This window comes from Muscardinus avellanarius (assembly GCF_963383645.1).
Source record: "Muscardinus avellanarius genome assembly, chromosome: 19".
NCBI classification, from domain to species: Eukaryota; Metazoa; Chordata; class Mammalia; order Rodentia; family Gliridae; genus Muscardinus; species Muscardinus avellanarius.
Window position 1 is genome coordinate 40,305,152 of NC_137805.1, and position 27,384 is coordinate 40,332,535.

At 47.9% G+C, this 27,384-nt stretch overlaps 1 protein-coding gene across 2 annotated transcripts; it reads right to left on the reverse strand.

Moving 5' to 3' along the window:
- FAM83D (family with sequence similarity 83 member D) lies at window positions 1–26,936 on the reverse strand (the record flags this gene model as incomplete). 2 transcript variants are annotated; one of them, XM_080716302.1, is made up of 4 exons in its annotated part: window positions 1–988; window positions 2,970–3,094; window positions 9,505–9,672; window positions 26,454–26,936. In XM_080716302.1, the coding sequence occupies 4 exons, from the start codon at window positions 26,934–26,936 to the stop codon at window positions 1–3; spliced, it is 1,764 nt and encodes a 587-aa protein (XP_080572428.1). The 2 variants fall into 2 exon arrangements, with proteins under 2 accessions (XP_080572428.1, XP_080572429.1); XM_080716303.1 differs by lacking the exon at window positions 1–988 and having other exon boundaries at window positions 3,039–3,094; window positions 9,501–9,672.
- Between the last annotated feature and the right edge of the window lie 448 nt (window positions 26,937–27,384).

The following is a 27,384-nucleotide window of genomic DNA, read 5'->3' on the forward strand; positions in this document are numbered from 1 at the left end:
TCAGGGATAGGAAGGATAAAGTGCTATATCTCTAATAGCAACCAAATTAACTGAGGATCTAGTAAAGTTTCCAGGATGGATGCTCATGTAATTTTCAGCAAAGAATGTTCTCCTGGAGAGCATGGTCAGCATGTGGTTGAGCCGCGACCTGATGCCAGTGAAGTGAAGCTGCCGCTCTTTATTCAGGTTCCGGAACGCGTCCCTCAGGCACAGGTCCAGGTGGGGGGCGCCCAGGTACTTGGGGTATCCAGGACTGTGGAAGTCAGGGGCTCTCAGGGATGTGTGGGAGCCGATGGAGCTTGCCTCTGAGCCTTGGGAAGACAGAGAGGAAGAAGACCTCAAGCTGGACGACCTGGACACAGACATTTTGGATACTGGCGACCCTTCTTTTGACTGGGTACCCTGGGGGAAGAGGCTGTTCTCGTCCACTTCGGTCTGCGTGGTGGTCGACCTGGACCACACCGTGGCCTGGGCGCTGGCTGCCCTGGTGGCCACCGTGGTCTGGGTCCCGGCACAGGCTGTGCTGGTGCTGGTCTGCGTCCCCGCCTCCCTCACGCTCGCAGCAGGCGTCTCCTCTCCTGCCTCCGTCTGGGTGGCGGCGTCAACCACCTGGCTGTTCTCCAGTTCCTCCTTGTGGCTCTGGAGGTAGTCTTGCTCGCTAATGGTGGAGGACTCGGAGTCGTGGCGCTTGGCCCCTGCCTGGCCCTCCATGGGTGCCTCGGGGCCTGGCGCAGTCTTCTTGGGTGTGCTTGAGAGCCTGGCCAGCCGCATGCGCAGCAGGTTGCCCAGCGTGAGCTCCTTGGATGATGGTTTTAGGTCAACGAGGTGGTCAAACTTGCCGCTGATCCGGAAGCTGGACAGGAGTTTGGGGCTGATGGGCTTTGATTGGGCGTACAGGATCCTGAACTCCAGATCAAAGTGTTCAACCACTTGGCCAGACAGAATTACCAAGTTACTGCTATTTAATTTGCCATCTGTCCATGTAAAACTGAAGGATTAAAAACAAACAACAGAAGCTGGTAAGGGTGAGGAAATTCAGTTTTCGTACTGTCTGACAGTCTGATAATGCTCAGATACCCTGCCATGTAAGAGTCACAACTTTGGCAGTAAATATACATACCATTTAGTGTGAATTCAACTAGCCTCAACGCACGCATATTACCCAGACATATACATGTCTCAACAAAGAAGAAGAGCAACTGTTAGCTCAGAGTTTTTAACAATAAAAAGAGATGCTAAAATATTTAGGCAACCCCCTCATTTGAGAGGTGAGGATCTCAGAGCAGGGAGCTTGTGGCAGACCCCAGGTGAGGCCTCAGTCCTTACGGATCGGGGTGCCATGTTCCTGGCTACCCTTCCATTTCTACAATGGGAGACAATTTGTGCCCTGCCCATCCTGCACTCTTTCCCTTCTGCCCAAGACCATTCTCAACAGGGTGGTGTCTGACCCAAGCTGGCCAGAGTGTCTAATACCCTTGGGTGTAGGGATGTGTCCAGGGTGGGAACCTTATCCCACTGGGGCCAAGTGAGTTTTCAGAGAATATCTCTTTTTCGAAGTTGGCTTCCACTATAGCTGTGGAAGTGAGTGAGGATTTTGTCTTCAGAGGGAGAGACTGCCTGAGAATAAAGACAGCCAGAGGAAAGCAGCGCCAGCAGACTGTTCTGATAAATGTGCCCCAGGTCAAGAGGGGCTGTAGGGAGCTGGGCAGGCTCATACTGCTTCAGATGGTGGAGTTCACTTTTTGACACTTGCAATCACCCCAGTGATTCAGAGATTTGTAACAGAAGTAGTGTGTTTTAATGAGAGACATAAAACAGCCCATCAACTTTGCCTCTTGCAACCAAGAACTTAGCTAATGCAAATGCTGCAGAGAACTGCCTTCAAGGCTTGAAAAGGAAGAGTCTTTTGAGAACCCTCAATGAGGTAATGTAAGCAGAGTATCTACCCAGAGGCAGGACCACAGCATGTCCTAACAGATAGAAGCTGTTGTCATCAATGTAGCATATTTCATTTTTGTAGCTTTTTTTTTTTTTATATTTTAGAACAACCAAAAACCACTTGGAGCTAAGTTTTGTCAGCATTGATAAATTCTACTTTGGGGAAAAACCTAGTTTCCTCCTGGTATTCATAAGTTTCTTAGAAAAGGAAATCTTGAGAAAGAGTTCTAATTCTGTTCTGAGCAATAATGGTGCTGTTTGAAAGCAAAGTATCAGGAACAATATTTTTATTTTACTCCTTCATTGGCAACAAACCCAAGGCCCACACATATTTATTGCTCAGGGATGTACATTTCTTAAGTAGGTTTTCTTTTATAAAATGCTACAGACACACCTCTTGCATACCATCAGACAATCTAATGTAGAGGTGGCCACATGAGCAAAAATGGCACCATTTCCGGAGATGAGTGTTAACCACTCCTGTCTCCATACTCCATTCCACTCCCTCTCTCCGGAAGACGCCCTTGCTAAAGTGGTATTCAAAGGTGGATCAGAAACATGCATGACCAATGTTTTCTAGGCTAAAGCACTAACCTATAAGACTTGAAGCACAGCACAGGGTAAAGGGTAAAGGTGACAGCTTCAGGTCCACCTTCAACACTGATGCTGACACCAGCAACTGCCCTTACCATCAAGTGAGCAGAGCAAGTGGGATCCAGATCCCCAAGGAAGCAGGATTTGAAACTGTACCTGTCACTGTTCACCTCCAGTTAGCTCCCGTGGGCCTGGGCCAAGGCTTGAATCTAGGACTTAAGACTGTGTTTTCAAGGCTAGTTAACTTCTGCATTTTTATTTTATGGGCCACAGGAGAAAAAAAAAAAAAGACTATCTCCAACATGAACTCACCCCCTCACGCAGGTGTACACCGGAATGCTTAGCCACGAAGGCTCTCACTGAGAGCAACAATGGCATACCTTGGTGTGCTTCTGAGGAGTCTAGGTTAATAAACGATGCACCTGCTAGAAACCTACCTGTAGGAGCCTGTTGCCACTCGAATGCCATCAATCAGCGTGAACTTTTCATGAACTTTCCCAACAATTTTAGTTCCTGACCTTGCATAGTAGATGTTTCCTGTAATAGTCCGCACTGTCATCAGCTGTTGGTGAAGGAGTTGAAGAAAAGTCAATGAACAACTCAGTGACACTGATCCAGTAAGCAAATGAGTAAGACCAGAGGGCTTAGCTTACAATTCCCAAACACATTTGCTGGCAGTGCATGTAACAACACGCATGGTATACTGGCCAGATGTTATTCAAGTAACTTCTACATTTAGTCCATCTGCTCATTGGTCCTTTTCTTATATTTACTTTTGAGACCCTAACGACTCTAAAAGAAGGCTCTCCTGCTTAGGAGACTAAATAATAGAACCCAAGAACTGATTTTGAAACAAACTGAGGGATAAAATTATGAAAGAACACCTGCCAGTAATAAATAACATTTAACAAGGCTGAGGGAAGCTGAGCTGACACATGCCCTACTCTTTTGTTTAATGGACTCACTAAGGAACAATAGCCCCTTCACTTACACCCATGCCCTAAGGGCTTTGAATGCAGGAACAGAGGACAGACCCTCTCCAACACAGGACTGCCGAGGCAGAAACACATCTAGTGGGACTCAATCTGCAAGGTCATATTTCCTGCAAGGACTCATTTACCCAAAAGGTACACAGGCAGTATACGTGCATTCACATGTATGCGTAACTATTCCTAGAAGATAAAATGTGTTAATGCATATATGATGGTATGCAAAATATTACTAAGTAAATCTTGAGCTACATATCATTAAAAATCTCGTGCATTCAGCCGGGCGTGGTGGTGCACGCTTGTAATCCCTGCATTTGGGAGGCTGAGACCGGAGGATTGCGGTTCGCAGACAGCCTCAGCTACTTAGGCCCTCCGCAACTTAGTGAGACCCTGTTTCAAATTGAAAAATAAAAAATGGGGCAGGGGGTATAGCTTGGAGGTCGAATGCCCCTGGGTTCCATCCCCAGGCTCGCCAAAAAAAAAAAAAAAAAATCTTATGCATTCAAATTAAATGTTTAAGACTGTTGTTTGACTCTCATTCATTCCACTAATGTTGAGAGTACCCACTATGTACCAAGTCCTGACACAACAGAGATATGGGGCATGTTTCTTGCCCTCAAGAACCAGGAGAAAAGAACAACTGAATGATTAAAAACCTATGGTAGGCCGGGCATGTAAACCCCACGCTTGGGAGGCAGAGACAGGAGGATCGCACAGGTTCGAAGCCAGCTGCACTGGCTTAAGAGACCCTGTTTCCAAATTTAAAAAGTATAAAAATAGGTCTGGGAGTGTAGCCCGGAGGTAGAAGGGTTTCCAGGAGCCCCAGTACCACCAAAAAGAACCCAAAAAACAAAAAAACCTATGGTAGCCAGGCATGGTGGCACACACTTGTAATCCCAGCATTCAGGAAGCTGAGACCAGAGGATCGTGGTTTGAGGACAGCCTCAGCTACTTAGTGAGGCTCTTCGCAACTCTGTGCGACTGTGTTTCAAACATAAAAAGGACTAAAAAATAAGGCTGGGGATGTAGCTCAGAAATACAATGCTGCTGGTTTCCATACCCAGTACCCCCCCCCAAAAAAAAAACCCCAAAAAACCCTATGGTAAGATATAGCATCAACCAGAGAAATGAAAACCTACATCTACACAAAACCTCCCCATGAACATCCATAGCAACTTTATTCATAATAGTCAAAACCTGAAACTATCCAAAAAATACTTTGATGGGTGAATGGTTAAACTATGGTACAACCATACCATGTGACACTACTCATGAAGGAAACACTTCAATGGACATGGTATACCACTGAGACATGCAACAATTTAGATTGATCTCAAGGGCATGACGCTAAGTGAAAAAGGCCAATCTCAAAAAATGACATTCCTTATCATTCTATTTATATAATAGAATTGTTATTTATATAAGACACTCTAGATGACAAAATGATAGAGATAAAGAACATATTAGTGATTGCCAAGGGTTTCAGGTGGCAGTGTTGGGGTACAGAGAAAGGAGTGATGTGACCATAAAGGTGCAATATAAGAGAGAAATTTGCAATAACAGAATAGCTCTGTGTCTTCACATACTCAGGAGACAAAATGACATGGAACTACACACACACACACCTTGTACCGATGTCTATACCCAAATTTTGGTGCAGTCTCACATGTCACATAAGCCATAACCACTGGGGAAATGAGGTAAAGGGTACATGCAACTTCTCTGCACTATCTCTGCAACTCTGTGAATCTATCATTTCAAAATAAGAAACAGAAAATAAATAAAAGATTATGGCCTGACATACTATCACTTCTGTTCTTTTTATCAAAGTGCATATGAACTGAGCCAGACAAACTCAAGTTCCACAGAAAACTGTCTTTATTTTTCAAAAGTATCAGACCCTGGAAGACAAAAATAAAGCAATAGCTCTTGATAAAAGAAGATAAGGAGACTTGACAACTAAAAGCAAGGTGTGGCCCTGGATTGGATCATGGACCAAGAAAAGGGCATTAATGGACCAATCAATAAAATGTATAAGTTCTTTCCTGATTTTGTCTTCTGTACTAAGGTTTGTAAGATGTTAACATTTGGAGAATTTGAGCAGAGTATTTAGGAATTCCTTATATTACTTTTTAACTTCTTTATAAGACTATTTCTTTTCTTTTTTTTTTTTTTTTTTGGTAGTAACTGGGGATGAAACCCAGGGGCAGTGTACCTCCAAGCTACACCCCCAGCCCTATTTTTTAGTTTTTTTTAAAGTTTTTTCGAAACAGAGTCTCACTGGGTTGTAAAGAGCCTCGTTAAGTAGCTGAGCCTTGTCCACAAACCACGATTCTCTGGTCTCAGCCTCCCAAATGCTGGGATTACAAGCATGAGCCACCACATCCAGCTAAGACTTTAATTATTTAAAGGTGAAGTATTTCTTAAGAAAACTGGATAAGTTCATAGAAGTACATATGGAATTGGCAGGAGGGGTGCTCCCTGGAGGAAATGATGACTCCCAAGCTGAGTCTTAAAGAATCAACATATAATAACAAGCATGAAGAATACCACCATAGGCACATTTGGGCATGGTTTTGATGCACATCTGAAAGTGCAGGCCTCTGTGGTTGCGGCCAAAGCACTTTTGAGCAGCTGTACACAAATGTGTGGCCAAGTTCCTGAAGACAGGACAGCCCAATTCTAGGCCAGTCATGGAGTCAAGTCGGCCCCACTTGGCAAGGGCACAGATTCACCAGCACAGACACTCCTCACCGGTGGGAGGAGCAATCAGGGGAGATAGTACCTCACTAGGAAGGAATGGAGCAGTACAAAACCAGGGAGGCTGGAGGTCTAGCTCTCCTTCAGTCCCTCATAAAGAAGCTGGATGTCTATGAAGGCAGAAATTACTAAGAGCAACTGAATCAGTAAATGACTCCTAGATTCCTGTCTAGAAGATAAAACAGAGCTGATCACTGGATCAAAGTTGTGGCTGGCACTGTTCTGTAAAGTTTCTGCTGCTAATGCACAGCCTTAATTACAGAGAGCACCTTGAAATCACACACTGACACCTTCTATGTCTCCTGGCTCCGCACTTGAGCAGTCGTGGACTATATATTAGGTTGGAAGGTGCTCTCTTCTATGCCTGGCTTGTGTGTGTTTTCCTCACTCTTAAATAGATAAGTCACATGGCTGTCTCATTTCACCCCATATTTAAGTCCCAATCCTGTCTCCATCATCAATTTGCCATGCGGCACTAGTGTTAGGTCAGTCTCTACCGTATAAAACCCAGTCCTCCCAGTCCTCCGTGTTGTCATTAGAGGAAAGAGCTGTCAAGAACTCTACAGTCCAAATTTGCAAACCAAATTGCTTGATAAGAGCAATGTGGAATCTTAGCATCTCCTGTGCAGAAACCTCTAATACCAAAGCCCAAATTCTTTGCTTGCTTTGCTGAATGCTTTACTTCTAGGACCCATGACAGTACATGGTGTGGAATAATAGGTACGCAAATAGGTAATGAATAAAGTAACTTCTGAAGGTTACAGGCTATGTTGCTTAATCTGGGGGGAAAAAAAGTAAATTCTCAGCTGAGCATGGTGGCACATACCTATAATCCCAGTACTCAGGAGACTGACTTGGGAGGATTACAGTTTTTTTTTTCTTTTTTTTTGGTGGTACTGGGGTTCCTGGAAACCTTTCTACCTCCGGGCTACACTCCCAGACACCTATTTTTTATATTTTTATTTGGAAACAGGGTCTCTTAAGCCAGCATGGCTGGCTTCGAACCTGCTCAATCCTCCTGTCTTAGCCTCCCAAGCGCGGGGATTACAAGCATGCGCCACCACGCCCAGCAGAATCACGTTTGATGTCAGCTCCAACAACTTAGCAAGACCCTGCTTCAAAATGAAAAATAAAATGACCTGATAGTGTAGCTAGGAAGTAAAATGCTCCGGGCCCAATCCCCAGTACCAAAATAATAATAATAATAATAATAATAATAATAATAATAATAATAATTCTGTAATAAACTTCTATTTCTCCTGCCTCTTTGCACCAAAGAGACCAAGCTAGCTAAACTATACCGCCTTCCATTTTACATACTTATTTCATGACCAGAGAACAAGGCATAGAGTCTAATTTCATAGTAATAAGAGATGAGTAGCCCATGTGATAGTGTGATAGTGATTATATACTTAGGGCTGGAAGCAGACAGATGAGTCAGGCCCCAGGCCTAGCACTTTGTGGCCACAGACCTTGAGCTCTGTGTCACTACTTCCTATCTAAAACATCAGGATAGCAGACATGGTGGCACACACCTAAAATCCCAGTAATTAGGAGGCTGAGACAGGAGGATCACAGGTTAAGGGCCAGCCTCAGCAACTTAGCAAGATCCTATTTTGAAATAAAAAATAAAGCCAGGTACCGTGGCACATGCCTGTAACCTCAGTACTTGGGAGGCTGAGACAGCAGGCTCACAGGCTCAAAGCCAGCCTCAGCAACTTAGTGAGCCCCGCTACAACTCAGCAAGACCCCATTTCCAAATAAAACAATAAAACAGGGCTGGGTATAGCTTGGAGGTAGAATGCCCCTGGGTCCAATCCCCAGCACCCCCTAACACACACACAGAACAAATAAAAATAAAAAGAGCTGGTGGTGTAGACCCTCGTGGGTTCAATAGACTGCTCCTGGGTTCAATACCCAGTACCATAAAACACCAGGGCACTGCCACCTACTCAAGAGGAGTAAGGTACCTAAAATTGGTCAGGGTGACTGAGTAACTCAAGTAATGCTGGGCACTATGACCAAAAGCACCAGCTTCTGAGGCTGCCTCGAGGCTCAGCCGGGAGCCAGTCTGTGCTCCTGTTAGGAGAGGCCATGGTCTTGGAGCCTGTCTGCCACTTCATTTCCTGTGTTTGCAATGGTTTAGTGGAGATATCATTCACACACATTCAGTCCACCCACTCGTGTGCACCTCTGTGGCTTTTTGTGTGTGGCTTTGGGGACTGATCTCAGGCGCATCTACCAGTACGCTATACCTCCATCTTTTTTAAAATTTTGAGGCAGGGTCTTGCAGTGTTTCCCAGGCTGGCCTCCAGCTTGTAGTCCTCCTGTCTCAGCCTTCCGGGTCCTGGCATTCCAGATGTGCACCACCACGCCTGGGTACTACTCTGGCTTTCATATACAGTCACAGATCTATGCAACCATCACCACAGCCAGAACACTCTCATGGCCTTATGTAGCCCTTAGCGATCACCGCACCTGTTCCTATATCCTTATGCTCATCTACCTTCTGTTTCTATAGACTTCTCTATTCTGTTTTTCATGGGTTTTTTTGTTCCTTTTAGGGGCATTGTTTGTTTGTTTGTTTGGGGTACTGGAATTGAACCCAGGGGCATTCTACAAGCTATGTTTTATGTTTTTATTGAGAAACAGGATCTTACTAAGTTGCTGAGGACCTCGCCTCACTAAATTACTGAGGCTGGCCTCCACCTGCAATCCCCCTGTCTCAGCCTCCCTTGCACAGGCATGTGCCATTGGCTACCATAAAACGGCATTATATAATCTGTGATATTTTGCGACTGGCTTCCTTCACTTAGCATGTTTTGGGGTTCTTCCATGTTGTAACGTATCAGTGTTCACTCCTTTTGATGGCTGAACAATTTGTTGTATGAACAAATGGCCTATTGTTCATTTATCAGCTGAGGAACATTGGATTGTTTCCATCCTCTGGCTAGTATGAATAACACTTCCATAAACATTCACACACACAAGTCTTAGTGTAGACATGTGTTTTCATTTCTCTTGGGTAGAAACCTAGGGATGAAACTGTGAGGTCATAGGTGTGGTTCATTTTCTGTGAGACTTTGAGCCAATGACTTCAGTCCTGGCCTTCGCCCCTCACTTTAAAATGGAAACACCACCACCTGCCACCTTGTGTTGTAGATCACGGACATTCCCTCACATTTGTTGACGGTGGTAAAACTGGAAATAGTACAGCACAAACCTTTTCCTGCTCAGGGTGAACTTTCAGCTCCATGCACATGTCCAAAAAGTGGGAGAGCAGAGCCTGGTCCAGAAGGATGTACACAGCCACGCTCCGTTCCCTACTTATCTCCTGTAGGTCTCTGAAGATGTCGATGTCTGTGAACACATCCATTACCACCGCAATCACCTGCAGGGGGAGGCAGAGGGAAGAGCCAGCCGTCAGCTCACAAGAATACCACGTGGTCCTATCTGAGATCTTGACCCCATCTTGGAGCAGGGAAAGGTCCCATCCTACAGTTACCCTCCTTCTTTGCAGCACTGATTCCCTCCCCAAATCATGGACTATTTTTCATCTCTAAAGACATCCAGGTCCCTATATCCCACAGATCTTGACTTGGCCCTGCTGCCTTCAGCCACTCTCCTCCTCACTGGAAATTTCTCAAAAATACAGATTTTTGAGAAAAAAAAATCTAGCCCTCCTATCAACCTGATCTATTCAACTTCAGTTCCTTTTCCAAAGACCCATGTTAAGCCGGGCATGATGGCACACACCTGTAATCCCAATACTTGGGAGGCTGAGACAGGAGGATCACAGGTAAGAGACCAGCGTTGGCAACCAGTGAGGCTTGCATCAACTTAGCAAGACCTTATTTCCAAATAAAAAATAAAATAGGGCTGGGGGTGTCGCTTGAGGTAGAATGCTCCTGGGTTCAATAAGAAAGAAGAAAGGAAGGAAGGAAGGGAGGGAGGAAAGAAGGGAAGAAAAGGAAGAGGAAGAGGAGACAAGAGGAGAAGAAGAAGAACTGGCCCCATTTCCAGGTCCAATATGAAACAGCAAGCATCTAGGCTGGGCCAAGACACCGTCATCTAAAGTATGGTGCTTTCTCGACTGGGCTTTAGTTTTTCATATCTATAAAGCGAACATATAAAGTCTTAAATTCTGAAGCAGCTTCTGGGTGTAACATCCCCCAAGTCTATGGTTTCATTTTTGGATCATGACCCTCTAATTATTATTATTATCATTTTTTACTGATTTAGAAAGGCTCATCCCATTCAGCACCACAGACACAGCCGAGGCAGAGTCTCCCACCCTGTGCCTCCCTATCACAGCATGCCACATCTTCTCTTGTTATTTGTTTTGTTTTGTTTTTTGTTTTTTTCTTGTACTGGGGATTAAACCCAGGGTAATTCTACCTCTGAGCTACACCCCCCAACCCTATTTTTTATTCTTTATTTTTGAAACAGGGTCTCAAGTTGCAGAAGGCCTCACTAAGTAGCTGAGGCTGTCCTTGAACCTGATCCTCCTGTCTCAGCCTCCCAAATGCTGGGATTACAAGTGTGCGCCACCATGCGGGGCTTTATTCTTTATTTTTGAAACAGGGTCTCACTAAGTTGTGAGGGGCCTCACAAAGTTGCTGAGGCTGGCTTCAAACCCTGATCCTCCTGCCTCAGCCTCCCAAGTACTGAGATTACAAGTGTGAGCCACCACACCCAGCTCCGCCACATCTTAACCTTCTGCTCTCCAGCCCCTCTTCAATAAAAGGTGGTTGCTGCAGATTTTTGGCATCTGCATTTGCAACAAGGACATGGAATTTTTTTTCCCAATACTGAGAATAGAACCCAGGGGCATTCTACCTCCCAGCTCTACCCCCAGCCCTATTTTTTATTCTTTATTTTGAAACAGGGTCTCACTGGGTTGCAAGAGTGCTTCCTAAGTAGCTGAGACTGTCTGCGAACTGCGATCTTCCTGTCTCAACCTCCCAAATGCTGGGATTATAAGCATGCGCCACCACGCCCAGCTTGGAAATATTTTCTAAGCTCCGATCAGTCCTTTCTTCTCCCCAGCAACACAGCTCCATTTGTACCTACTAATTGGTTTTCCATACCCAATATCAGAACATAGTTAAGAGGTACCTTTCAGTCATGCATCCCTGGGCAAATTATAGCTCTTTTGAAGGTCTGTTTCCTTAGCTGCAAGACAGATCTGCAGCAAAAACGAAATGACTATGCATCAAGTGCAGGGTACAACAGGCCCCTTAGAGCCTGCTTGGGAATTTACTCTCCCTGTCCAGGTTGGAGCTTTCCAGACAGCTCCATGCAGGGAGAGAGATAGCTGCTGGCTCCTTACCCATTTAAAGACAGGGTGCTGTGGACACAAAGCTTCTAATCACCTCCTTCACAAGCTTCAAACCTTAGCTAATTCCTGGCAGGCTATAGGGATGCCAAAACATCCCAGCCTACAAACAAGTCCCTACAAATCAAGCCCCCCAAGTTTGGGGGGAGGCTAGGCAGCCAAGGTTCAAGAGCTCTTGTGCAATCGGGAGCTGTCAGGGCTTCTTCCTCTCCCAAACTCAAAAGTAAAATCTAGTGTCTCTTAGAATCACATTAATCCTTTTTCTGAAGGTTAAGATTATTCATAAGTCTCACCCTTTCTACCCCAGCAGAGGTCCTTCAGTGGGATGGATCATCTCTGGACACTCAGTACCCAACAGTCATTACCCCACAGGATTGGGGGAGGGGGATGCAGAGACAAAGAAGCAAAGGAGCGATTTTGCTGCCTTTCTGCAACAGTCCAGGGTCCTGTCTACTTGGCTGAGGCACCTTGAAATGCCGGGTCATGAGGAGTCACTGGGAAGGAGCCAGAGAAGGCTCATTATTTTTAGGGCTGCCTGGCCCCTCCCCTCCCTGCCTAATCTTGATGGTGCTCTCACTATAAACTATCCTTAGTAAGAGACATGGTTAAAAACAACTGGACACAGGATTTTAAAAAATAAAAAGAGCCAGGCGTGTTGGCACATGCATGTAATTCCAGTGCTTGACAGGCTGAGACAGGAGGATCGCAGGTTTGAGGACAGCCTCGGCAACACAGTGAGACTCTTAGCAACCTAGCAAGACCCTGTTTCAAAACAAAAAGTCAAAAGGGCTGGGGACGTAGCCTGTAGCTTGGGGTAAAATGCCCCTGGGTTCAATCCCCAGTACACACACACACACACACACACACACACACACACACACACAGTGTTCTTTCTGAATTGGTGGCAGTGTCAGAAGTTTATATCTCCTGATGGCTTTTTTTTTTTTTTTGGTGGTGCTGGGGATGGAATGCAGGGGCCTTCTACCTCTTATATTTTATTTGGAAACAGGGTCTCTTAAGCCAGCAAGGCTGGCTTCCAACCTGCACGATCCTCCTGTCTCAGCCTCCGTGATGGCTTTTATGTGCCCTGTTTTAGGAGTTGCATCCATGCCATCCATTCAGGTCACGTGACATTGTAGTTAAAGAACAGAAAAGCCTCGGCAGGACCTCAGGTCTGCAGCCTGCTAGCTTGCCCTGCCAAGGCAAGTTGCTATCTCTCAGCCTTAGTTTCGCCTCTGGAAGACAATGCCCTCTGGCTACTAACAACTCCTATTTTAAAGAGCTCTTGCAAAGCCAGGTATGGTGTACACCTGTGACCCTAGCACTTGGGAGGCTGAGACAGGATGATCACAGGTTCGAGGACAGCTTCAGTAATGTAGCAAGACTCTCAACAACTTAGCAAAATCCTGTTCCCAACTATTTCCAAATAAAAATAAAATAGAGCTGGGGTGTAGCTCAGCGTTAGAAGGTACCTGGGTTCAATTCCCAATACCAAAAAAGCAAAAAACCTCTCTAAGGACCAAGACAAGGCTGGAAAGGGCTTATCTCAGCAAGGCATGAGGTATACGCTCAGCTAAGCAGCCAGTTCCAGTGACCTTTTCAGAGTCTACTGCGGCTGCCCCTGCACTGGACCCGGTGGCTGTAAAGAATTTGACCAGAAATGGGATGCAGAGAAGCAAAAGCACACACGCTGTGTATAAGGAGCGAGCACATCAGGAGACACGCAGAGAGCAGCAAACCGTCTCACTTGCAGTGCAATGCCCCACGGACATGCAAACATTACCCAGTAAGAGGGAAGGCTTCCTGGAGGACATGGCATCTGAGCTCAATCCCAAGAATAAGACTGGAACATGAGAGCTGGGAGAAGGGAAGCCGGGCCACGAAAGATGAAGAGGATGGAACATAGAGAATGCAGGAAAGGGAGCCACAGGGCGTGACGGGAAAGGTGGATGGATGAGCCAGATGGTAGAAGGCCTTGACTGCCAGCCAGGTAATTCATACCAATCTCTTCCCTACCCTACCTGGAGGCGTGATGAATTCAAGGTTCAAAGTGTCCAAAGGGACAGAGAAAACTGGTGCTGGAAGAGAGGGCGTGTAGATTGGTGATCTGGCCACACCTCCTCCAACACAACACTTGGGCGTGTTCCTCATTGCCCAGAGCACTGCAGCCTGTGGGTGTCTTTCAGGCTAACAACCTTGAGGAAATGTTTCAGAGGACTAGAGACGGAAAGAGGAAAGCTGAGAGTTGCAGAGGGAAAGGGGCCATGGGAGAGCTAAGCCCTGGACATGGGCTGGACATGGGCTGGAGGAGAAAGAGGGACACAGGTCCACAGAGAAAGAAACAAGTGTGAGAGAGAGAGGCTTAGCAGCTGATTTGGAGGTGGCAGTAAGACATAAAGAGGTCTGGAATACATAGGGGTGAGAATCAGAGTAGTACTCACAAGAGAAAGCTAAAGAGGAAAACATAGGGGCCTGCTTTCTTCTCCAATCCCCCCTTCTCCTTTCAAAAACTTGGTGTGACCCACATTCACCCATAGACACACGGTTGAGCACTGGGGATATGGGTCAGCCCGTTAGCTAGCGAGAGCCCAGGCTAATGAGACAGGAGGTGAGCCAGGCTAATGCGGCATGCTGGACGAATGGACCCACCCTGGGGGGCTTCTAGAACAGGGATCAGAGAATGCAGTCCAGCCGGCTGGGTTAGCAAGAGCCATAGGATGCAGGGAGTTGGATCAGGGCCCAGTGCACAAGGCACCTGCCAAATTAAATTTTGATTCACCAATTAAAACATTTATAGAAATAACACCTTTGTTATTTGGTGAGCATCTAATTTGCTATCTGTTTCACTGGGTTTTGCTGGTTTTTGTTTTTGTTTTTGGTGGTATTAAGGATTGAACCCAGGAGTACTCTAGTACTGAGCTACGCCCCCACCCTTTTTATTTTTTATCTTGAGACAGTCCTCCTTTCTTCTTAAAGCAGGACTCTTAGAAGACCTGTCCTCTCAGGAGAATGGTGCTCCCGGTGGCAGCCCTCAGCAGGAGACTTGCCTTCCTTCAAGACTCCTCCCCCTCTTCTTCTCTCCCCTTCAGACCACCTGCACCCCAGCTCTGCACAGCCCAACTAGCCCTGGGGATTTTGGCATCTTTGGAGGGACAGACTCTTTGCTGAGTTGGAAAATGACCTGGTCTCCTCCCAACCAGCTGAGTCTTATGTTCTAGGGTGGACATATCGGCAAGGGGGAGGTTAGCATGTTGCAGACAGCTGAGCCCCTGTGGTGCACCCGGACTTGAAAGATGACATGGACATTAGCCTTTCCGCCTGCTCCCTGAGACATAGGGTGGGAATGACACAGAGACACCTCCAGAGGGTGGGCATGGGCTGCCAGCAAGTGCCAGTTGCCCTGGGCATTGCCTCTCCCAGCCTGGGCTGTACAGAGCCCGCCACTCCCTCTGTACCGGAGATGTAGTGACTTTTGAGACTCAGTTCCCAAATCAACACCCATCTGCAAGTCAGTGCCAAGATGGCACTCCAGGGAACACATCTAGCTGGCCAGAAGCCAGGACAGCTGGCCTGCTGCCTGGACCCCACATCGTCTCTGCACTTCTCCAGCCCCATCTGGAGCAGCCACACCTGTATCAAATCCCAGTGACAAACAGCAAGCCCACCCCTGTCAGTCCCTCTCTCTTCAGCTGATCTGCATCGAAGGCCCCGGGGACCCACGTTTGGAGAGCAGAGATCACGGGCACTCTCCATCTTTGAGAAGGGCTCAGAGCCTCTTGACAGTATTGTCACGTGGAACGGGAATCATCTTTTCTACTTGCCTTTCTGCACAAAAGCTGGAAAGAGCTGATTAGAGATTTTGGATACCCATTGACTGTCACCCCGTTTACAGAAACTCAGTCTTGGAGAGGCTAGGTGCCTTGTTCAAAATGACACACTCAAGCAAGTGCAAGCACTGGCATTTCAACCCAGGTCTGTGTGACTCCAGGGCCACCCGTGAGAAAAGTGCTAGGCTTCCCTATCACTTCGAACTTCACTATGATGAGACTTCAATGCACCAATAAAGGTATATTTACCAGGAGGAGGAGGAGGAGGAGGAGAAAAGCACTAGACTATTATGTTGGACAAGTCTACTGTTCTGTCTTCAAATGACTGAGACTTCAGAATGAACTCAGAAGGGATCAGTAGAGTACCCCATAAAGTATATGGGCTCAAGCCCACCACAGAGGATAATTTATAACACAAAATAATTATTATTATTATTATTTTGGTGGTACTGGGGTTCCTGGAAGCCCTTCTACCTCCGGGCTACACTCCCAGACCTATTTTATATTTCTGAAACAGGGTCTCTTACGCCAGCGCGCTGGCTTCGAACCTGCGCGATCCTCCTGTCTCCGCCTCCCAAGCGCGGGGATGACAAGTGTGCGCCACCACGCCCGGCAACACAAAATAATTAACAGACCAATTGGAAGTGAACTAAACCAGGAAACCATGTGAAGCACAGCTGTCCCAGAATAGGCTGGATGTGGACCCTGGCTCCTCCGCTTCTTAGACCCACGTGTTGTTATACTGACTTCCATAACAAGCAAAAACACTGCCTATCCAGTACCACCTGGTGATTCAGTCAGTGAGAGAACCCGGTATTCTTAGTACCAAATCGGCCACTCTCCCTGGGCAAGTCATCCTACCAACAGAGCCTCAGCGTCTCACAACGAGGCATCCTCCAGGTCAGAAGAGGCCCTGAATCATGCGCCCATTTGATCAGCATCACGTGCAGCCTCAGGGGGCCAGTCATTCCAGTTCTCGTTCCAGCTCCTCTGTGCAGGGCAGGAAGTACATGTCGATCACCCCTAACCTGTGCACCTCAGTCTCCCTCCCTTCCCACCCAGAGTCATAAAGTAAGGTCAGGTGTCCGCTTTGGAATTCAGCCAAAGGTTTGCACTCCTTCAAAGATGTATCAGCCTGAAGCTGGGCGTGGTGGCGCACGCTTGTAATCCCCGTGCTTGGGAGGCTGAGACAGGAGGATGGCACAGGTTGGAAGTCAGCCTCAGCTACTTAGTGAGGCCTCAGAAAATTAGTGAGATCCAGGTCTGGGAGTGTAGCCCAGAGGTAGAAATGCCCCTGCGTTCCACCCTAGTACTACAATAAAAAAAATAATAATAATAAATAAATAAATAATGTATCAGCCTGGGCAACAACCAACAGCAGCCTAGCCACAGAATTCCCATGCTGACCACCTGGCACTATCAGTCCCCTTCTTGCCCTTTATTCTCCTGGAAACCCTCTTGCTAAAAAACAAAAGACATATTTCCTCCTCACTATATATATTTTTTCTTTTCTTTTTTGTGGTACTGGGGGTGGAATCCAGGGGCTTTTCTACATCCGGGCTATACTCACAGACCTATTTTATATTTTATTTGGAAACAGGGTCTCACTAAGTAGCTGAAAGCCTCACTAAGTAGCTGAGGCTGGCTTTGAACCTGTGCGATCCCCCTGTCTCAGCCTCCCAAGCGCGGGGATTACAAGCATGTGCCACCACGCCCAGCTTGATATATGTGTTAATGGAACTAAAATTATCTCATGGAGATTTCCTTTAAAATCTTTAGATGCTGGTGCATGCCTCTCACCTTAGTACTTGGGAAGCTGAGACGGGAAGATCACAGGTTTGAAGACAGCCTTTGCAATGTAGCAAAACTCTCAGCAACCCAGTGAGACCCTATTTCAAAATAAAAAATAAAAAAGGGCTAAGAGTGTAACTCAGAGGTAGAATGTTCTTGGGTTCACTCAGGAACACAAACTCTTAAAATAACTTCTGTAATAATATCATCTTCAGGGTTTAAAAAGCAACAACAACAAAAATATAAATTCCAACAGCAAAACCTAGTTGGTAGGTATTGTTTTCCCTACATTTCATAGGCTGTTATTAATAATTTAAGTATCAGGGTAAAATGCTGGTGGGGCTGCAGTCTGCACAGAGTTGAGCAGTGCCTGGCCAGGCAGGCAGGTGTGACGGGAGCTGCTTTCCACTGGCTTGTGAGGGGCTGACTGCATGCGGCTGCAGGTCCTCACTCCTGTCCCAGATGAGGTCACAGGTCCACCGGACTTTTCAAGAGGGGAAAGCATCAAGAGAGAGTTGTTTTTGGTTTGATAGAGTTTTTTTTTTTTTTTTTGGTGTGTGTGTGTGTGTGTGTGTGTGTGTGTGTGTGTGTGTGTGTTGTACTGGGGTGATCATCCTGTCTGAACCTCCCAAGTACTGGAATTACAGGCATGCACCACCACACCTGGCTAAATTCTTACTTTATAATTATATAAAACATATGTCTGGTTCCAAAATCAAAGCCATAACACGGTATGTCCAGGGATACCTCGTTCCCACTCTTTTTTCTTCCCGGTTTTCCTTTCTCTCCCTGGCCCACCCGCATTAGAATAATCATTTCAATTATTAGTTTTTCGCCTACTCTTCCATTTTTTATATTAAAAGTATATGTAGGTATGCATAAAGAATATATGTGTGTCTTTATATGTTTACATCTCCCCATACATAAAAGGTATATGATATATATCATTCAAGTCTAGTGCAGACGGACAGAACATTCTGAGATCATAGGAGAACTAAATGTGTGTGTGTGTGTGTGTGTGTGTGTGTGTGTGTGTGTGTGTGGTGCTGGGGATTGAGCCCAAGGGCATTCTACCTCTGAGCTATACCCCTAGACTGATTTTTTATTCTTTCTTTTGAAACAGGGTCTCACTGAGTTGCAAAGGGCCTCACTAAGTAGCTGAGGCTGACTGTGAACCACAATCCTCCTGTCTCAGCCTCCCAAGTGTGCGCCACCATGCCCAGCTAAGAACTGAATTTTTAATACAGTTTTAATTCACAGAATTAATGTATCAGAGCTGGGTGTGGTGGCGCACGCTTGTAATCACCTGAGGCTGAGACAGGAGGATCACACAGGTTCGAAGCCAGCCTCAGCTACTTAGTGAGGCTCTCAGCAACTTAGTGAGACCCAGTTCCCAAATAAAGTATAAAATAGGTCTGGGAGTATAGCCTGGAGGTAGAAAGCCTCTGGGTTCCACCCCAGTACCACCAAAAAAAAAAAGAATTAATGTATCAGCCTGGGCATCTGATCCATGCAGTTACTGGCTCCAAATCTGGCCAGGGAAACTCTAGATGCTGCAATGCCAAGCCTGTCCTCACTCCTGAGAGCCCTAGGGCACTCCATTGCACAGATGTAGTGATTTATTCACCAATATTCTGCATGTGGGTGTATGAGCTCTTTCCAGGCTTTTGCTATTATAATTAATGTCAAAACAAATAGCCTACTGCATTCATCTATTTATATTTTTGCCAATGTATCTATGGAGTGGACACATAGAAGCAGCATTATTAGGTCAACCAGTAAATAAAATGGAAATCTTGCTGGATATTGCCAAATTTCCTCCAGCGGTCATATCATTTACATCCAAAAATTTTTAAAAAGAACTGGAGGTACAATTCAGGGAAAGAGGTCTGCTTAGCACACACAAGGTCTTGGGCTCAATTCCCAACATAAAAAAAAAAAAAAGGAAAAAATAAGGGTGGCTTTTGTGTGTGTGTGTGTGTGTGTGTGTGTGTGTGTGTGTGGTACTGGAGATGGAACCCTTCTACATCCAGGCTATACTCCCAGACCTATTTTTTTTTTTTTTTTTAATTTGGAAACAGGGTCTCAAGCCAGCAAGGCTGGCTTTGAACCTACGCAATCTTGGACCTACGCATGCTTGGGAGTCTCTGCCTCCCAAGCATGGGGATTACGAGCGTGCGCCACCACGCCAGCCCGGCAAGAAAACGGTTTTTTAAAAGCCAGTATAAACTGACTTGGTGCACGTCTGTAATCTCAGTACTTGGGGTTCTCCTTGAGACGGGAGGAGGGCAGGTTTGAGGACAGCCTCAGCAAAGCAGCGAGACTCAGCAACCTAGAGAAACCCTATTTCAAAAACAAAAACTAAAAATGGCTGGGGTGCAGCTCGGAGGTAGAATGCCCCTGGGTTCCATCCCCAGTAAATGTACACAAACTATCTATCTATCTATATATGTGTGTGTGTGTGTGTGTGTGTGTGTGTGTGTGTATGTATGTATATGTGTATGTATGTGTGTGTATGTATATATATAGATAGATAGATAGATATAGATAGATAGATATAGATATTCTCCACTACATTTTGTTCTTTTGGTTTTTGTTTCTTGAGAACTGATCCTATACCCATAAAGGAATCAGAGAATAATCCTTCAGCTTCCTGTCTGAAGGAATGAATGTTTAAGGAAAAGAATAACAAAATGAAATGGTAGACTTAAAGAACAGTGTCTCACGGCTGAAGCCATGGCTGCTTAAAGGTGGCAGAGCTTTTTCAGGCAAGGAAGGTTTGGAAACAGAGTGGTGATGGTTGTACAACATTGCTAGGATACTAAATTTTGCTCAATCGCACACTTAAAAATGGTTACAACAGCCGGGCGTGGTGACGCACGCTTGTAATTTCTGTGCTTGGGAGGCGGAGACAGGAGGATCGCGCAGGTTCGAAGCCAGCCGCGCTGGCTTAGGAGACTCTGTTTCCAAATAAAAGTAAAAAATAGGTCTGGGAGTATAGCCCGGTGGTAGAAGGGTTTCCAGGAACCCCAGTACCACCAAACCTGTAATCCCAGTTCTTAGGAGCCTGAGACAGGAGGATCAGTTTCATAGCCAGCCTCAGCAAATCGTGAAGCCCTCTGCAACTTGGTGAGACCCTCTTTCAAAATAAAAAATAAAAGCCAGGCATGGTGGTGCACGCTTGTAATCCCAGCATTTGGGAGGCTGAGACAGGAGGATCACAGTTTGCGGACAGCCTCAGCTACTTAGTGAGGCCCTTTGCAACTCAGTGAGAACCTGTTTCAAAATAAAGAATAAAAAATAGAGCTGGGGATATAGCTCGGAGGTAGAATGCCCCTGGGTTCCACTCCCAGTACCACAAAGAAATAAAATAAGATAAAAAATAAAATAGGGCTGGGTAGAGGCAGAACGCCCCTGGGTTCAATCCTCAGTACTCCCTCAAAAAAAAAAAAAAAAAAAATCCCCAAAATTGGTTAAAACAGTACATTGTTACACATATGTTACAAGTTGAAAAGAAAAAAAATGGATAAAGATTCTAAAATCCTTACCCTAACACATACAATCCTAAGGAAGGGATGAGCGGCAGCCATGCTGGAGACTGACGGCAGTGTCTTACAACAGTGTTAATTAGTCAGAACCTCCAGGCCAGTGGTTCTCACAGCAGGGGACTCAGTGATCTTGCCTCCATGTCATTTGGCAATTTTTTAAAAATTGTGATAGAATATGCAACATAGATTTGCCTTCTTAATCAAGTGTACAATTCAGCAGCATTGAGTAAGTTCACAATGTGCAATCATCACCACTCTACTTCCCAAGCTTTTCCCATCACTCAAACAGAAACTCTATTAAGCAGTAACTCCCAACTGCCCCCTCTGCAGACGCTCTAGAATGCGATGGTTTTTTGAAGGGGAGGAGTGCTGCTGGCACCCTGTGATTGGGGGCCAGGGACGCCACTCAACATCCTACAATGCACAGGACGTCCCCAAAGAATTATCCAGCCCCAAATGCCAGTGGTGGCGAGGTTGAGAAACCATCTCTGGGCTGATCCAGGCATCCAGAACAGGAACTGACCACACTGCACAGGTGCCACTGTCATGCGGAGAAGAGTTGAGCAAGATGAGGAGGCCCTCCAGGGCAGCCTCATACGCTCCAGGGGCCTCCGGCAGATTCCTCAGCTTCTATTCCTCCTGGCAGGGCTCCTTGGCAGCACAGACTGCCACCACTAATGCTAGGGTCATCTAAAGGATGCCCAGGGCAAGGCCACAGAAAAGCATGTAGGGAGCAGCGTCAGTAAGGATGAGGAGCTCGGAACCTCCGGTGCAACGAGAGTGGCCAATGGACTCCCATTCGAAGCTGGGGGGAGAGAAGACCAACAGAGGCCCCGCAGCACCCCAGCAGGGGCCACAGCCCAGCCAAGTGCCCATTCACTTGGCAACAAAGCACTGAGTCAGTAGAGTAGGGTAGCGGTAGATTCTAGAGCAAGTGCGTAAGGAAAGAAATCCAGTTTTAGTTCAAAATCATCCCCCAAATCCCTCAGGAAGCAAACATGCGGACTCTCACCAGGGTTGGTGCAGTATCTCCTCCAGCTCTGGGGAAGCTCCACTGAGCACCAGGTATACGGTCAGTTTGCACTCAAGCCAAGCCATACACAAGTGGTGTGCCTCCCTCGGGGAGGATGCCTCCATGTGCAGAGGTGCACAGAAACCAAGCTAATGCAGATTGCGGACTCCATCGCATCTACCAAGGAGCAACTCGAGCTGAGTGGGAAGGCAGGCGGAGTCTCCTGAACCACTTCATTTCCCTCCCCGCCTTTCTGTCCTTCCTCTCCCCCTCAAAAGCATGAGACTAAAAGAGCAATCGTACATGATAGACCTCCACGGTGTTTACTAAGTGGTTCTGTGTGATCAGCAAGCTGCTCCATAAAACCCATCCCCGAACTATCCAATCAAACTACAGTTCAAAATGAGGTCCTACCCTTTATTGAGTGACCCTGGTTTCCTATACCCATACCCTGGTCAGGGGGCATCATATCCAGATTTCTTCCAGAGACATGCCTAAGGATGCCGGATGGTAGTCAGCCCTCTACTGTGGGGGCAAATAAAGCTGCACAGAGCAAATACCTGGGTGTGAGTGTGCTCCAGTGCCTGGACCCAGCCTCTGGGGCCTTCATTAAACCCAAAGGTTCCTGCCGGGCATAGTGCGCACGCTTGTAATCCCCGCGCTTGGGAGGTGGAGACAGGAGGATCGTGCAGGTTCGTATTCAGCCTCGCTGGCTTAAGAGACCCTGTTTCCAAATAAATTTTAAAAAGGTCTGGGAGTGTAGCCCGGAGGGAGAAGGGCTTCCAGGAACACCAGTACCACCAAAAAAAAAAAAAAAAAAAAAAAAAACCCCAAAGGTTCCCACATACTCCTCTGCTTCAGGTACCAGACATGTCTATCTGGCTCTGCCTTCTCCAAGGAAGGCAAAATATGGGCTAATTTACAAAACCTAAACTTCAGGGATCTATATTCTCCCGGCCTTACCAACCTTACGGGTTGAGGAAGTTCTCTGCTAATTTAATACCTCTTCTTCTTAAAACTGACCAATCCAGGTTCTTTTAAAAAGGACAGCTCCAGCACCACTGTTATTATTTTCCTGATTCTAGCAAATGCAACATAAAAGTGCAAATCTTTTTTTTTTTTTTTTTTTGGTGGTATGGGGGTTCCTGAAAACCCTTCTACCTCCGGGCTATACTCCCAGACCTATTTTTATATTTTTATTTGGAAACAGGATCTCTTAAGCCAGCAAGGCTGGCTTTGAACCTGCGCGATCCTCCTGTCTCCACCTCCCAAGCGCAGGGATTACAAGCGTGCACCACCACGCCCAGCCATAAGTGCAAATCTTTAAGAAACTGATAAAAACTTTTGGCCTGTTGAAAATTGCCAAAGCACTGATCCCTCTGCATGGCAGTAGAGCAGGGATAGAGTGAGTGAGCCCTGGGGCCAGGCTGGCCTGGGCTCGAGCCCAGCTGTCACACGCTGTTCGATCTTGGTTGAGTTCCTTAGCCTTTCTGTGCCTGGTCTCCTCTCAACTGTGGCCTCCTCCCAGAGTTGGGAGGGTTAAGTGAAATAATCCAGGTAAAGGGCTTAGCATGGAAACTGACCCATTGGAAGTGTTCAATCATATCATCATCAGGTGTGTGTGCGCCACTGGAATACGAGTACAGACATCCGAAAAGAGCCTGAGACATGTGCCTCTGCCGTCCTCAGTGTCACAGGGGATGGATTTCACAGATGTGGTCAGGGTGACACAGCCGCTCCTGTGTATACAATGCAGACTTCACAGGGTGGTAGCACCTGACTGGCCACTGGGTTAGCCCTCTGTGACCTCTGCACCCAGAAGCTTCTGTCCACCTAGAGAACAGGGCCTCCTCCCCACACAGGAGAAGCTAAGGTGGTCAAGGTTCTGCCTCAGGCCAAGCCCTGGCTCATCCCTTTCTAGCTACACAACCTCACGGCTACTTGGCTTCTCTCTGCCTCAGCACCATCTGTAAAATAAAGATAATATTTACACCTACTTTGGGATGGCTTAGAAAAGCATCTGGCAGCCGGGCGTGGTGGCGCATGCTTGTAATCCCCGCGCTTGGGAGGCGGAGACAGGAGGATTGCACAGGTTCGAAGCCAGGCTCTCTGGCTTAAGAGACCCTGTTTCCAAATAAAATATAAAATAGGTCTGGGAGTGTAGCCCGGAGGTAGAAGGGTTCCATCCCCAGTACCACACACACAAAAAAAGAACAGCATCTGGCAGAGAGGAAATGATTTTTACTTATTAAGAGATGGTCTCTGGGACTGCAAATTCAGCATGTCTCAAATCCAACACATATCAGCATCCTTTGTCCTCTGTCTCCTTCTCCTTCCCAGTTTTTCATTTTGGTAGCATTGTTGCCTACCCAAGTTAAAAAAAAATTAAAATTCTCCTCATTCTTCTTATACCTTCCTTCCTCTACCAGTTCTTCTAATCACAAGCTCCTGTCAATTCTTCCTACAGCTCTTTTTTTCCCCCAGTTACCCTCCTGGACCCAGCCCAGCTCTGACCCCCCCCCTCAAGACTTTCAGCCCCTCCTGGACCCAGCCCAGCATTGACCACCCCCCCCAAGACTTTCAGCCCTTCCTCCACCACCTGTAGCAGCATCCCCATCCCTTTCCACTATCAACCTGTCCACTCTCAAGCGCAGGCAAGGTTCAGGCTCGCCCCAGCCCTGGCAGTGTGATACACAGTAGATACTGAAGAAGAGTTTGGATATGGCAGATACCCTGGAAATACTCATAGGATTTAAAGGTAGTATACCACCTTACTCAGTTGAGCCTGCTCAGGTTCCAAAAACAGAGTCTGAGAGAGCAGGACTAGAGCACAGAACAGGGCCAAGTCTCCATCCAGGAGTGTATTACACAACGCCTGCTGGCCAGGGCAGGATCTGAGTTCCAGCCTCCATCCCTTCTAAGGCCAGCATATAGGTTGACAGTTTTCCCTCTGGTCTCCTGTGCCAGTGCCCCTTCACTACCACTAAAATGTGGGGTTGGGCAAAAGGCCAGGGCAAGCCATATCTGTCTTTCATGCAGACCTATTCTTTACTTTGCACCAAGTGTTCCAAGGGCTCAAGTTCTCCTCCTGGAGGTGAGCTTTGGGAATGCACACCTACCCCAGAATTTTTGCCTTTTCTAAGTGTGTGTGTGTGTGTGTGTGTGTGTGTGAGAGAGAGAGAGAGAGAGAGAGAGAGAGAGAGAGAGAGAGAGAGAGATAGGTAGGTAGGTAGGTTAGGGATGGAATCCCAGGGGCATTCTACCTCTGAGCTACACCTCCAGATCTATTTTGAAACAGAGTCTAAGCTGCTCAGGTCCTAAATTGCTGAGGCTGTCTTTGAACCTGCAATCTTCCATCTCAGCCTCCCAAGTACTGGGATTACAGGCACCTGCCACCAGAGCCAGCTCTTTTCTAGCTTTTCAATCATCTTTCTGAACCCACAATTGTCTGCAGCATCAAGAACCCTCAGCCCACCCAAAGCACCACAGGGGTGATACCAGCCTAGCTGCAGCCCACACCCACTTCCCAAAGGTAACTGGTCACCCATATCCTCCACCACTGCATCCTCACCAATCAGATAAAGAACCACCAGCATTAGGAGCGGAGGCTTGTTCCTGGATATGGCTGTTTCAACCCAACTTGATGCACAGGTAACTTCATCTATAGTTACTTACAGGTACAAGACCTGTGGAGTCTTACCATGGCCTGGGGCTTTACCTGGGGCTTCACCTGCCATGTCCCTGGCACAGCCCAAAGGCCAGGAAGCTAAGCACTGCCAGTCAGCTAGCAAGCAGAGCATGGCCCTGGACTAAGATGTCTGGTGGCACACCCTCCCTGGTCTCCAGCAACCAGCTGTCTTTGCATTCTGGCTGGCCTGCAGGCAGGCAAGATGTCCCACTGCACCCCAATACTGTGCCCCCCATGAATGAATCAGACACCCGGATAGAAACCCACCGTGAATAAGGCTGATCTAAGGCAGGGACGTCCCCACTTTGGGAAACACTGCACCTGGAACAATCCCAGTGTATGGAAAAGCATATCCCCTGCCCTACTCATTCACAGAAAGGGGAATCTCCCCTTCTGTCTCTGGAGGCAAAGGGACAAGACTCTCATTTGGTCACTCCTGTGCTTATCGGCTTTCTACAGCATATGGCATGTAGAAGTAATTTGCAATAATTGAACCCCAATACTTTGCAGTAATTGAATAACTGATTCTCAATGGCCCTTAGTCGTCTCTGGGGCTCACCTTTCAGAAACTTTTTCCTATGTAAAGTGATCCTCCAGTAATACGTGTCCTGAAAGTGGGATCTAGTGTTGGCTGCTGGTCAGGAAAACTTGCGATCCAGTCTGGTTTTAACTGATATTGGCACTGAGTATTTCTGGCCCCTCCTCCAGGGATAGAGGAGTTGGAAGTGCGACACGGTTGGCATCCCCGAGGACCGAGGCTCCTCCCATTTTCCCAGCCAAAGAGAGCCCCCGGCCCAGGAGGCTCCGGGATCCCGACTCGCGGGAAGGGGCGAGTGGAGAACCCCGGGGGCATCAGGGTAGGGCGCAGAAGAGGAAAGCAGTGAGCTCCCAGCAGCCCTCGACCCCCCAGTCCTGAAGAGGGAGGGCCTCCGGTCCGACCCTGGCCGGGGGGGCCGGGGGCGGCTCACCTCGCGCGCGGAGCGGAGCTGCTGGCGCAGCGCGTCCTTGCAGCCGTAGGGGCCGCGGGCGTCGGCGCCGCGGGGCTGGAAGTGCGCCTCGACGCGCGTGGCGCCGCGGTAGGCGCCCTGGTAGAAGGCCGGCCAGCCGAGCTCCAGCAGCGGCGGCTCCAGGTCCGACTGCTCGGGGAAGTAGGTGCCGGACGAGCAGTCCTGCGACGAGCCGAAGGAGTCCTCGGCCGCCGCCGCCGCCGCCGCGCCCTCTTCGCGGGGCGGCTCGGCCGAGCGCAGGACGGCCCGCACCTCGTCGGGGTTGAGGAAGCGGCCCAGGCGCTCCCGCCGCAGGAAGGCCGCGAAGGCCTCGGGGCCGCCCGCCACCAGCTCCTCGAGCGCCAGGCGCCGCGCCTCGCTGAACAGCTCCGCGGGGTTGGGCGGCCCGCACGGCGACAGGCAGGCGGCGGGCAGCTCGTCCGGGGCCTCGTACCGCAGGGCCATGGCGGCGGCGGGACCCTGCCACGCTGGGGCCGGGCAGCGATGCGGGGCCGCTTTATAGGCATCTTTGAATCAAACCGGCCCGCGCCATTGGCCGTGCCGCCCCGCCCCGGCTCTCCCATTGGCTGACGCCCTCCCAGGGGCGGGGCGGAGAGCAGGCCGCACGGCCCCGCCCTCGGATGGCTATTGGCTCTCACTGCGGTTACTGAGCGGAATTTAAATTTGGCTACTCTGTGCGTGCCCCGCCTTCCCGGTTCCCGGCTCCGGACCTGCTGGAATCCGAGTTCCGCGCAGTCAGCTGGAGGCCCATCCTGAGGGACGACGCATCCCCGGGCGGCGGCAGAGTAGCGGAGCTCCAACCGTGACCCGAGAGCCGGGCCTCGGGACATGCCAGCGCGCCCCCTGCCGGCTGCCCCACAGAGCGGCACTGCAAGACCTGAGACAGGTCTAG